We start from the raw sequence: 14,099 nt of genomic DNA on the forward strand, positions 1-14,099 counted from the left end.
TATAGTAATAGTGCCCATGCAAGGAGTAAGTATGTATGTACATAATGTGTCTAAAAGTGATATATATTTACAATTTACAAATGTACAAGTTTTATCAACATATAATATATAATTTTCATCAACTTATAACGGCTACAGGCTCCCGGGGAGGCGGGAGGGCGCATGTGAATCTGCAGCATCTAATGGAGTGCTACGTTCTGAAAAGTACTTGCCCTGGAAACCACCTGCATGTAAGCAGTACTGTCTTCTGGTGGTGATGGTCTTGCCGGGTAGCAATCTGGACTATTATCAGATACTGGTGCATCGTACAAATCCCATGCATCTGGGTCATCTTGGCTTATCCCTGTGTGCGTTGGTGATTGCATAATTGGGGGTGTTGCAATTGGGAACAGTTGTGGTGAGTGCGGTGGCGATGGCTGTGGTGAAAAACGTGGTGGTGTTTTTTCTTTAGCCACCTTTGCTTTTGGCTGTTAACCCTTTTCCTGGAAAGCGAGTTTCCGCTTCATTTTAATTGGGGGAAGAGTTCTTATTTTCCCAGTGTCCTTCTGTATATGGAGCCTTCTCTATGTATAGTCTGTCTCTCCCATCTCTAGTTCTTGTCCAAACTTGTGGCCTTGTAGTTGTGAGGAAAGGCCTTGTTCGTCGGTATAGGAGCTTTGTTTCGGCTCCGAGGCTGGATGTTTTCGGCACCGAAATCTTTTCAGCAGTCTTTTCAGCAGTCTTTTTCGGCTCCGAAGCAACCTTTTTAGTTTTCGGGGTGCCGATATCTCAGTGCCGAGTTTGGTCGGAGCCGGTATCTCGGTGCTGAGTATACTCTGTGCCAGTATCTCGACCAGAGTCGGATGTCTTTGGCTGGTGTGTGCCCTTTTTCGGCGCCGATGCTTGGTCACCGTGCTTACGGGTTAAGCCATGGCCTGTTGGCGGTGGCGTCCCCTGGACTTTCATAATTTTTGAGTGAGTTTTGGCCGTTGCTGTTTTACTCACGGTTTGTTGCCTCGCCGGCTGCTCACTCTCGGGCTCGTCCGAGTCCGAATCAGGAATGGAGAATGTTTCCTCTTCTTCGACATCTGGGTGTCCAGCCGGCGTCAACGCCATTTGAAGCCTTCGAGCTCTCTGGTCCCGTTGCGTCTTCTTCGACCGAAATGTCATGAGTGCCGTAACTTGGGGGGTAATTAACAGTGCATGGCGAGGACGCAAGTTATAGTTACCTCAGGGCAAGAGTTATACTTACCTGAGATAACTAACTATAACAGGTGAATTTCTACAGCTTTGTATGTTTAAAATGTGAGCCTAACTATAACGTCATTGTAACCTTTGTTTTTTTTTTTAAGTGGATTTCTATGTTTTGTTTTTTTAATTCAATTTTCTAACTATAACGTCCCTGTAACCTTTGGTGAGTCGGTGCATGAGTGTCTGAGTGGGTGTGTGAGGGGGTGTATCAGTGTGTGAGGGGGTGTATCAGTGACTGAGTGGGTTTATAAGCGTGTGCATGAGTCTTAGTGAATATGAAAGTGGGTGCATGAGTCTGTGAGTGGGTGCATGGGTCTGTGCGTGGGTCTGTGAGTGGGTGCATGAATGTCTGATTGGGTGTGTCAGTGTCTGAGTATTGTCTGTCAAACAAGAGAGACAAGAGGCTGGTCTTTGACGCTCTGATGCCGAGACGTAGGTGGGCGTGGCCCGCAGTAGCAGCTGCACGGTTTTGATCCTGGTCGCTAACGCTGAGAGTAGAACACGACATTCTTCTTTCTATTGTTCTTGCTGCCACTCCACCCTCCGAAGGACATTGGGGGTGGTGCCAGATCCTGTCCCCTGAATTGTTGTCTGGAGGTTTGGGGGGTCTGGTGGTTCGGCAGGGCCGAGGTAGACCAGGGGCCTTGTGGTGTCTCTCGACTTCTCCAGTGCTCCTCCAGGTGCTCCTTCATTCCTTGGGGCCCTTTCCCACTGGAGCCAGGAGCCAGATGTAGTGGCTCGAGGCAGTGGACTGGTGATTAGTTTGGGGCCCAGAGTGGCGTTTGTACCTCTTTGGTGAACTTTGGAGCTGAAGATGGTGAGGTCTGGAGTACTGGAGCCGGGCAGAGCTGGGTGGATACTGTGACAAGCATAAATTGAGCACAGCTTGTCCTTTTGAACTTTTTGAGCTCTGGACGTTATCCTGCTTTTAACCCAACAGCTCTAGAATTCTTGCCTCAGAGGCCTTCAAGAGACTTTAATGACATCTCTTTGTTGTAGCCCCATAATGTCTTGTGGGAGGATATTATGGGGCTTCCTTTACTCTACATTGCTCCCCACCCTTCCATGTTGACTTCATTTTGAATAGATCTACCATGTTAAATTGTTTTTAAGATTTCAGTTCTCCGAAGTCCGTTCAAAGTAAAGACATTCTTTTGGTTTCACTATTGGATTCTGATGCAGGTTGTAAATCAAGGATTACATTTCGTTGTAAGCTTGTGATGAACTTGGTCCTCCAAAATAGTGACTTTCTGCAATGTCTGGGTATTGATGTGGTTTCTACTCTAGGCTTTAGCCATACTGGGGTGGGCGACATGAGGGGTGGGGAAATGCCCAGTCTCTGTTATCAAGTGTCCGGGTCCTACAATCAGCCTGGCTATTACGAACTAAGGCCTAGGCTGTATACACAGGCCCTTAAAATCTCTTTAGAGGGGAATGATAGGCAGGTGTTTTTGCAAGAGTTACAGGCTGTTCCTGAGCAAAGTGTTACTGATTTGGACGGGTGGAGCTGGGTCCCGGGCGTCTTGAGCCAGACGTGGGGGGCTAGACCCCTATCCAGTCACTTTAATTAGAGCAGGCCTAAACATAATTTCTTGGAACATAGCAGGGGTAAAACATGCAAAGGAAAAAATTCTGTCTCTTAGCTCCCTAAAAACCACCTTCAGGAGACATGGTCTGATAGCATAATAATCATCCCACAGGGGATCTCTATCAATTGCAAGGCCACCCCCTCGAGGAAGGGGCATGCCAAGGGAGGTGTGGCCTACCTGTTGTCAACTAGACTTAAATGGAATTTTGAATGTTTTAAAGATCCCAGTAACCTTTTATAGCCTCATCTTTCCAGCTGCAAAGTATCACAGGTTCTAACTCTTTGCTAGTGGTAAATGCATATATTCTGCCAGATTCGGATTATGATGCCTTGCTAAAAAAGATTTTTGCATATATAAAAAAAAAAAATGCTGCAGTCAGGGAGTCCCCTCCTGCTATAGTTTTGGTAGGTGACTTAAATTGTAAGATATCTAATCATGCCATATCACAAGTTCATGAGGGTGAGAGAGAGACGGCCTTGCAAATCCCTGCTTGCCTACTCCCTTCATCGATTAGAACAAATAAAAGAGGGAAACTCTTGCTTAAACTCCTTATGGAAAGTGACTATTATTGCGAATGGAAGATCTCTGACTCTCCTGCCTCTTTTACCCATGTTGCTCCAGCGGGAAAGGCAATTCTAGATTATGTGATATTGGGGTATGGACCTACTCCTTGTTTGTCGACCTTAAGTTTATAAACACTTCGCTTAGTGATCATAACCCATTTTTATTTACATTATTTGAACTTGTAACTACAGGGGCCTGACAGTTGCACAGGGCAATTCTCGTCTTTGATAAAAAGACAGGAAGGACCCAGTGGGACCCCAGAAGGATGTTAGGGAGTCACTGGAATCTGCGTTTGCAGTCTTGGATACGTGGGAGGGGAATGAACTGCAAAATGTTACTAAAAATGTATGAATCGGTTGTTAAGCAATTTTCCCCTGAGTGTCCCTAAAAGTGGTCAGAGGATTATTTCATGTCACCTACTTGCTCTAAATAGGGAAATAAATAGTTTGGTCCGGGCACAGTATTTAGACTACACTTCAGTAAGAAACATCAGGGTGGCTCTACTAAAAAGGAGAAGGAAGCTTATGAAGTTACTCATGGCAAGAAATGCTTGCAACAACCTCCCTTCTCAGGAAAGCAGCAGTAAAGGGACAAGCTAGACGTTTCTGGGCCCTGGTTTGGGAGGGGTGTGGAGCTAGAATTTGGTCTTCTCCTGCTGTCATATCTGCTGCCCGGAGGTCTGAATTTATTGCCTCTCTGTATGCATCAAATGGACGTCATTTTCTTGGCCGCTTAGGAGTAAGGAGATGTATTCCATCTCCTTTCCGACAGTGAATGAGATAGAACAAGCTATTTACTCTATGAGCTTCTCTGCTGCAATCAGCCCTGATAACGTGTCCATTTCCGTAATCAAACAAGATTCCGGCCCTTGGAGTAAGATCTTATTTGTGGTTTTCCGTAGATGCTTCCTCTCTCGAACTATCCCTCCCTCATGGACTGGTAGCATCATTATTCCTTTATTTAAGAAGGGAGACTGCAACTGCCCCACCAATTATCGGCAAGATCGCCCTCCTAGATGCAGTAGGGAAAATATTTGCTAAATGCATGCTCTCAAGATTTATTGATTGGGCAGAGGAGAACATCATTATTACCCTGGAGCAAACAGGGTTCAGGCGCAATCATGGTACAAAAGATAATATTGTTATGTTGCAAGTCATCACAGAAAAATATGTGAGATTAAGAGGCGGATTGGTTTATGCCGCTTTTATCGATTTTTCAACAGTGTTCGATAAAGTAGATAGAGATTTACTATGGGAAAAACTGGTTACTCTGTGCTTTCCTTCCACCCTCCTTGAGCTATGTAGGAGGCTGGCCTGGCTTATAGTGGGTACCTTGTGGTACTTACACTCTTTTCCAGGTCCAGTTATCCCTTATTAGTAGAATAGAGGTGTTTCTAGCAGCTTAGGCTGATAGAAGGTAGCTATGGCAAAGCAGCTTAGGCTGAACTAGGAGACATGCAAAGCTCCTATTATACCACTTATATCATATAGCACAATATCATAAGAAAACACAATACTCAGAGTTACTAAAAATAAAGGTACTTTATTTTTATGACAATATGCCAAAAGTATCTCAGTGAGTACCCTCAGTTAGAAGGTAAATAATATACACAAGTTATATGTACACAAACCCAGAACAGGTAAGTAATAGTAAGAAAAGTAGTGCAAACAATGTAGAATCACAATAGGATGCAATAGGTGAACATAGGTCTAGGGGCAACACAAACCATATACTCCAAAAGTGCAATGCGAATCACGAATGGACCCCAGACCTATGGGAGCTTGTAGAGGGTCGCTGGGAAGAAAACAGTCAGGGTGTCCAAGATACCCCACCCTAAGACCCTAGAAAGTAGGAGCAAAGTTACCTTACTACCCCAAAAGGACACAATAGTCGTGATAGGGGGATTCTGCAAGAACCACAAGCACCAGCAAAACACTGAAGACGGATTCCTGGATGTGAGGACCTGCAAGGCAAGGGGAACAAGTCCAAGAGTCGCGATAGTGTCCAGGGGGGGCAGGCACCCAGGAAACCCCTGATGAAAGTGCAAGAGGGCTGCCTCTGGGTGGAAGAAGCCGAAGATTCTGCAACAACGAAAAAGGCTAGGAACTTCTCCTTTGGATGGAAGATGTCCCACGGCGTGCTGGATGTTGCAGAAGTGTTTCCACGCAGAAATACCGCAAACAAGCCTTGCTAGCTGCAAGGGTCGTTGTAGAGGTTTTGGGTGCTGCTGGGGACCAGGAAGGACCAGGATGTCGCCCCTTGGAGGAGGAGACAGAGGGGGCGCTCAACAACTCAGAGAGCCCCCGCAGAAGCAGGCAGCACCCGCAGAAGTACCAGAGCACGCCCTTAGAAGATTGGTGTAACCGGAGTCACAAAAGGAGGGTCCCACGACGTCGGAGTCCAACTCAGAGGTTTGAGCACTGCAGGACAGAGTGCTGGGGACCCAGGCTAGGCTGTGCACAAAGAAATCCTTGGAGAAGTGCACAGAAGCTGGAGCAGCTGCAAATCACGCAGTACACAGGTTTGCAGTCTAGCGTGGGGAGCAAGGACTTACCTCCACCAAACTTGGACTGAAGGATCACTGGACTGTGGGGGTCACTTGGATCTAGCTCCTGTGTTCCAGGGACCATGCTCGTCGGGATGAGGGAGGACCCAGAGGACCGGTGATGCAGTCTTTTGGTTCCTGCGTTAGCAGGGGGAAGATTCTGTCGACCCACTGGAGATTTCTTCTTGGCTTCCAGTGCAGGGTGAAGGCAGACAGCCCCCAGAGCATGCACCACCAGAAAACAGCCGAGAAAGCCAGCAGGACGAGGCGCTACAATGTTGCTGGTGGTCGTCTTGCTACTTTGTTGCGGTTTTGCAGGTGTCCTGGATTAGTCAGCGGGCGATCCTTGGCAGAAGTCGAAGAGGGAAGTGCAGAAGAACTCTGGTGAGCTCTTGCATTCGTTATCTGAAGAATACTCCAGAGGAGAGACCCTAAATAGTCCTAAAAGTAGCCTGAAAAGGAGGTTTGGCTACCAAGAAAGGAGGATTGGCTACCAAGAGAGGTAAGAGCCTATCAGAGGGGGTCTCTGACGTCACCTGCTGGCACTGGCCACTCAGAGCAGTTCAGTGTGCCCCCAACACCTCTGAATCCAAGATGGCAGAGGTCTGGGACACACTGGAGGAGCTCTGGGCACCTCCCCTGGGAGATACTGGTTAGGGGAGTGGTCACTCCCCTTTCCTTTGTCCAGTTTCGTGCCAGAGCAGAGCTGGGGGATCCCAGAACAGGTGTAGACTGGCTTATGCAGAGATGGGCACCATCAAAGCATTTCCAGAGGCTGGGGGAGGCTACTCCTCCCCAGCCCTTCACACCTATTTCCAAAGGGAGAGGGTGTAACACCCTCTCTCAGAGGAAATCCTTTGTTCTGCCTTCCTGGGCTAGGGCTGCCCAGACCCCAGGAAGCAGAATCCTGTCTGAGGGGTTGGCAGCAGCAGCATCTGCAGTGGAGACCCCTGAAAGGCAGTTTGGCAGCACCAGGGTTCAGTGCTAGAGACCCGGGGGATCATGGAATTGTCCCCCCAATACCAGAATGGTATTGGGGTGACAATTCCATGATCTTAGACATGTTACATGGCCATGTTGGGAGTTACCATTGTGGTGCTATACATAGGTAGTGACCTATGTAAAGTGCACACGTGCAATGGTGTCCCCGCACTCACAAAGTTCGGGGAATTTGCCCTGAACGATGTGGGGGCACCTTGGCTAGTGCCAGGGTGCCCACACACTAAGTAACTTTGCACCCAACCTTCACTAAGTGAGGGTTAGACATATAGGTGACTTATAAGTTACTTATGTGCAGTGAAAAATGGCAGTGAAATAACGTGGACGTTATTTCACTCAGGCTGCAGTGGCAGGCCTGTGTAAGAATTGTCTGAGCTCCCTATGGGTGGCAAAAGAAATGCTGCAGCCCATAGGGATCTCCTGGAGCCCCAATACCCTGGGTACCTAAGTACCATATACAAGGGGATTATATGGGTGTACCAATGTGCCAATGAGAATTGGTAAATTTAATCACTAGCCTGCAGTGACAAATTTAGAAAGCAGAGAAAGCATAAACACTGAGGTTCTGGTTAGCAGAGCCTCAGTGATAAAGTTAGGCACCACACAGGGAACACATATAGGCCACAAACTTATGAGCACTGGGGTCTTGGCTAGCAGGATCCCAGTGACACATATCAAACATACTGACAACATAGGGTTTTCATTATGAGCTCTGGGCCCTGCCTAGCAGGATCCCAGTGAGACAGTAAAAACATCCTGACATATACTCGCAAACAGGCCAAAAGTGGGGGTAACAAGGCTAGAAAGAGGCTACCTTCCTACAAGCTATTAATTGCTTTCCACTCTTCTACCTGGTGCAGAATTCTCTTGGGGTGGGGGGTGATAGAGGCCTATCGCCAAAGATGTCTACTTTCAATGGTTTAAAGCAGGGATGCCTTCTGGCTCCCTTGCTTTTTTCCTTATACATCTCGGATCTGTGCTCTTTTCTATCCCAGAGTCAGGGTTTTTCCACACAAACAGGCAGACGCTCGATTTGTCGTTTGCTGTTCGCCGATGATATTATTTTTGATTTAACTCCTATAGCCCTACAGAACCGCCTTCAATTCCTGTTACAGTTCTTTGAGGGCCACTTTTTAAAGATTAATGTTTCAAAGAGCAAGATATTGCGCTTTCATTGTAATAAGAAAGCAAAATGTTCTAATTTCCATTGAGTATTAGGTAACAAAGAGCTGGAAACTGTGAACTCATGCACCTTTCTAGGGAAAATAGTATGCTGGAATCTCAGTGACGCAGCCCATATTACTTCTAATAAATCAAAAGCTGATGGTCAAGCAAGAGGTTTGGGGGCGTTGTATGTGGCCACGGGAAGAAAGCATTTTGCCCACCTTTTAGTGGTCTATCGAGCTAAGATACCTGCTTCTCTCCCTTATGGTTTGGAATTCATAGGTTGTTCTCAATGGGGGTTTTTTGAATCTCTTGGAAGGTAAGATTCTCAGAAAGATGCTATCGGTAAATACTGCTGTGTCCGTGGCTGTCCTAAGGCTGGAACTGGGCCTAAGAAGTGTGTTCACCCGGGGACTAGCCAGAGTTGTACGTTGGGCTATTTTCCTAATTAAGGCTGAGGATAATACCCTGAGAGCCTTACTGTAAAAAGAAATCTTTGCGGAAAATAATGTCTTTAGGTATACCTTCTCTAAGAACCTTACGTACACCCTAGAAATACTTGAGGTAGAGTTCAATCAGCTTTTGGTTACCCCTTCCCTGCAAGTGAAAAGCCGCTTAAAACAGACAACATGGTCTTTTACTTACCGAATGGACTTACAGGGTTGTGTAAAAATAAGTTTTCCCTCGAATTTAGTAAAATATCTTTCGTAGTAAAAAAAAGTAACAACCTTGTGTAACATGGAATTTGCTGCATGGGGTGAGGCGTTTTTGGCTGCTTCTGCATTTGTGATTGCTACCTTTGAATGTGTTGTTGGCAAAATGGTATGGTTCAGCTAAAAAGTGCAATTTGTATTCTGCTAAAACTCAACACTTAAATTATGTGCTATTTGTCTGTCCTTCTCTCGCCCCCTAACAACGTAAATGGTTAAGACCCATTTGTTTCCAGTTCTCTTTGATGTCGGTACCCGAGTTTCTCCAAGCCTCTAAGGTTTCCCCAAATTAACTGTTTTGCCATAGAGTTTTTAGCTTTTTAAAATGTTTTTACATTCATTCTAAGGATCTGAATAATGACACTTTATGGGTGGATGGAAAAAGTTATGGGTGAGATCTGTTGATCTGATTCTGAGATTAATTGATCAAATTGCACTCCTATCATATTTGCATACTTTGCAGCTGTGCATTCTTATTGTATATTTTGCTTTGTTATTCTATATTTTAGATACCTTTTAACTTGATGGGGTTTGGAAGGTTGTGTATTATGGGGCGGCATATGTTTTATAGTCTCCTCTTGGTCGGCTCTTGCTCTGCTGGACTGTATTATATATCACTTTATGGTACAGAGTGGCTATTTGGGCAGTTTTTTGGCTCATATGATCTTTTAGGTATGCTTTTTCTGTTCTTGTTTGTACTTTTATCTTTGTTTTATTATGTGGACCTCATATAGAGTTCCAAAACATAATTAAAATAAATTCTGTCTGGGTAGGTCTATGAGGCACTGAGTGGGTGAGAGTCTGAGAGTGGGTGCTTGAGTCTCAGAGTGGATCTTTGAAGGGGGGGGGTAGAGAAAAGAGAGAAAGAGAGAGAGAGAGAGAGAGAGAGAGAGAGAGAGAGAGAGAGAGAGAGAGAGAGAGAGAGAGAGAACCTGTGCGTGGGTGCTTGAGTGGGTGTGTGTATGCTTAAGTAGGTTTGCAAGTGGGTGTGTTAATGTCTGTATGGGTGTACTTCGAAATCTGTGCGAAAGTAAGTCACAGTCTCAATGTGTTGGTCAGTAGTGTGCATTATTGTGTGAGGGAGTGTGTGTAAATGCATATTTTTTTACCCTCTCTCGGCCGGATTCATGACTCCATTGTGGCTTTACACAGGGGGCCATGCTGAAGGCTGTGGCGGAGTCGAGACTTCACAACTGTTGCCAAAAAAACAGTTTTAATCTTTTTAAACATAACAACTGTGGCCTTTTACACCCTGTAATAGCCCCACAGGTTAAAAGTACCTCCACTCCGAACCCTTCTATTATTCTAAGCTTTTATTTCCATCCCCTGGGACCCTGCCCCGATTGATAAAATGGTGCAACTTTCTGAACGGCTTGCAGCCAACTAATCACAGTATTTCTTGTGGTGCAAGGATTCACATAGGAGTCGCAAAATCCTTTGTGTCCCAATACATACAAGTATAGATTTCCTTTAATTTCTCAAAAACTACTGAGCAAATTTAAACCAAACAACAAAAAGGGCTCTTTCTGGACCAAGACCTGCCTTTCTGCCAAATTTGGTGTAATTCCGTCCACTGGTTCAAGTGCTATCCCCGCACAAAATTTTCTATGTGAATTAACATTGAAATGCTCATTTTTTCACCTCTCCCTTTATCTCAGATCCCGCTTAACAGATCACCCCAAAACTCTCCAAACAGCAGCTGACATAACTCAAGTTTATTTGAAAATTTCATGAATATTTGTCAAGAGGCACCAAAGATGTAGGCAAGTAAAAAACCGCTTTTTCTACACAAATTAGGTTCTCGCTTATACAACCTAGTGGCGACCACCACTATATAATACTTATACCTATATATGTGTGTGTAGATTTCGTTTTTATATCAAATTTCTCAATTACATTTTAACAAATCATTTTGGGAACTCAATTTTCAACCAGAAAAAAAAAAAAAACAGTTACACTTATAAGTCATTTTGAAAACGTGATGGAAAACCACAGCTGCATCAGGGCATGGAGGTGGCAATCTGTTTTTATAAGAACTGTTGTTGGCCTATGGTGGCATACGAGAAAGCACCTGCCAAGTGATGGCTTTGCCCAGTCATTTAAGCTAGCATGAAGTGTCACTAGGCATATGCACGCTATCATAAATTATCATTGGAGCACCTGAATTAGTATTCCATCAATAGCTATAACAATCGTATCTACTTTAGTAAAACCTTAATTATTTCATTATTTTAGTCATATGATGGTGTTTTTTTCAGTTTATTTAAATAATATAGCTTAACGTGATGTCAAGGCACGAAGGTCATGTGATGTATTTTCCAGTGGTGTCACTGCTGGTGAAAGCTGGAGAGATGCCATTTTTACCCACTCTTCCACTCAGATAGATGTTGGTTGTTGAGGAAGGTCATCGGTGTGGAATGTTTGCTTGCAGTGCATCTTACCTGGCTTTCGGTTGGGTCTTCTTTGCTGCAGCCTCACTGGCCTTCACTGGCTCTGGAAGCTTGGCCGGGATTACAGAATTCTGAAAATGCAAAATATTAACTTTATCGTGCAGGGTTCAACATATAGCTTTGTGAAGAGAAAAACTGATAAAGCCATTTGTCTTTGTCCGTAAAATACTATCTCCAGGGTTTGTGCCCTGTAATCTTGTAATCTGTCACACCAAGCACAACTGTTTTAGGTAAAACCACGGGTAATAAAAGTTAAATTATCATTATGAGTTTATGAATATTTCACTCCGAAGAGGGGCGAAACAAACTATTGAAATTAGGCATTTTTGCCAAAATAATGTTGAGACATTTTTGTGAAAACACCAGAAGACAATTCAACTCCTAAACCAACCATGTGCACAAAGAAAGCCTAGGGAAGTCTACCTATTTCTGTACAAAGTATATAGATTTTAGGATTCTCAAAAATAAAATTCCTGAAATACTTCAATTTAAGATGTCTTTTTAGTTTTTGTTCTCTTTCCGCTTCAGACAAAAGGTATGATGAACATTTTGTAACTTGCAATTATATTTTGTTGTATTAACAGACATTTATTTTCACTTGAAGTTAACAAAAATTACAAGAAAGGGAAAAGCTTTCCCAGTGCGGATGTAGGTCTAGACTCCTTCAATGCATTACACCGCTTCTGCCTACTCTTCATGGGTAACGATCTTATGAAAGTTTGTTATGAAGTTTTTGAAACTAACAAACAACAGACTATTAGCTAAGGACTATCTTACTAAAGTTAAGAATCATTGTTATAAAGAAAGGCAACAATGGTTTGTACTGATGCGCATCCTATGTAACTTCTAGATATTTGTAAGTTCAGATGCTCATACGCTACAACACATATGTTGCCCTGATGTGATCAAGTCTAACCAGAAAAAAACAATTCTCCTCAGCTTAGTAAAACCATAATATAGTAGCAGAGCATTCTCGTTATGGGTATAGTAGTAATCAAAGATCACAGGTATGTAGAGCAAACATTTTTTACTTATTAATTAAATTAATATACAATATATACACACACACACACACACACACACACACACACACACACACACACACACACACGGTTGTTTATAATCAGAATGTATTGCCCACACTAGATCAAGCTGTCTTCTACATTGTTTTATCATGAAACATAGTCCTTGAAATTAATGATAGTTTGTATCCATCAAGTTGTAGAGGTTGTGATTTGTGTGAATGTCCTTAGTCAATGGGAAGATTCAAGCTGATTGATGCGAAGATTCAGCCGACATGTGTTTCATCCCCGATGATAGACTTCTTCAAGGTATCTAAAGTACCACAAATGGAGATGTGGCATGATTTCCCAGCAACCCCACAAACATCCAAGTGTAGGAGGACTGATAAATTAGGTATAGGGGAGACATTTGATTACATTATTCTACAGGACACTTCGGGAGCACATGGTTAAAGAACCCTGTGCTGCGCATCGAGCATGGGAGCGGGATTTGGGGGACCCAGTGACGGATGCGGATTGAATTATTGCTAGTACGCACTGTCTCATGCAACAGTAGATTCAAGCTCCTACACTTTAATTTTGTGCATCGCACATGCGGCACTGCATCACCTGGACATGAAGGACTATGCTTGGGGGGGGGGTGGGGTGGGGGGGGGGAAGGAGTTGCAGGTGCAACCGGTTTGGCAAGAGAAATGCCTCCTTTCTCCACCTGGCATGGGCCTGTGAGGGAGTGCAGCTGTTTTGGAGGGTGGTGGTCCCCAAGGATGTGAATGCTATGGGCCTGCAAATTGTCCTGACCCTGTTGGCCTGTCTACTCGGAGTGGTGGCTAAACCCAGAGGGTGAAAGATCCTGCACAAACTTGCACAGCTGGCACTTATGTTGGCTAAACGAAGGGTAACCATAGGATGGATGAGCTTCCTGAGACCTCTGGTTGTTCACTGGCTGCGGGATCTTCTGGAATGGAGAGTAGCAGAGGAACAGCAAATGCTTTTGTCAGGTACTGATGATGCTTTAACGGCAGATTTTATGGTATGGGGTCAATTGTTGGAGCGCTTAACAAATGTTGTGACTCGGCCTCTGATACTAACACTGATACAGAGGATTGATTGATGCAATTATTTTATGAGTTGACATTGTCAAGAAAACCAACGGTGTCTACTTTGGAACTCTTGTATGTCAGTGGTATACATGACTTGGTTACATTGGTTTACTGCATTGCATGGAGTGACTGGTCACTAACTCTAACACGTAAGTTGTACCACGTACCTGTAACTGCATAGGTATCTCTCCTAGAAAGAAAATGTATGGGGGGATTTCTCATATCTTCCACTGTTCTGTTCTTGTTTAAATTGCAAAATCAATAAAAAGAGTTGTTAAAAAAAAAGTTAAGAATAAGGCAGTGGAAAAGGAAAAGAGTACATGTTAGAGGACGTCATGGGGCCAGAACTAGCTATTGGCAGGAGGCCTACTGGGTCAGGGGAGGCAATGGTCTGAAATGCAGGTGATCTCTAAAGCCTTCTTTACTAGAGCTATAACTGCAGTGAAGGATCTATTTGGTTTATTGTGCCAGTCTGCAAAATACTTTGTCTTCAAGCAACAAATCCCCAAAGCAGGTTTTACCCCGTTCATCAAGGAAATATAGTGAGGTTCCCCGCCAGAGAAAGGGCAAGGTGATTATAACTAGGTACTAAAGCCCATTGGCGGGCGTGCTCACAGGCGAAATGTTTGTGGCTGCAGAGGCAGCTGAGGCTTGGCCTGGCACCTCCCCTAAGTCTATAAGGGTCAAGAGAACCTCTGCTTTGACAGGGCATCAAATCAGGGCAGT

The 14,099-nt window shown here is 44.3% G+C and overlaps 1 protein-coding gene across 11 annotated transcripts in view; it reads right to left on the bottom strand.

Annotated features, from left to right (window-relative positions):
* The window catches only part of AAK1 (AP2 associated kinase 1), a 244,600-nt gene that overhangs the window by 167,985 nt on the left and 62,516 nt on the right, over positions 1 to 14,099 (bottom strand). For all 11 annotated transcript variants that reach the window (XM_069214196.1, XM_069214193.1, XM_069214195.1 and 8 more), the window contains exon 10: positions 11,243 to 11,322. In XM_069214196.1, the coding sequence (XP_069070297.1) occupies positions 11,243 to 11,322 (80 nt within the window). The remainder of the gene's footprint in view (positions 1 to 11,242; positions 11,323 to 14,099) is intronic.

The sequence above is a fragment of the Pleurodeles waltl genome, chromosome 11, assembly GCF_031143425.1.
Source record: "Pleurodeles waltl isolate 20211129_DDA chromosome 11, aPleWal1.hap1.20221129, whole genome shotgun sequence".
NCBI lineage: Eukaryota > Metazoa > Chordata > Amphibia > Caudata > Salamandridae > Pleurodeles > Pleurodeles waltl.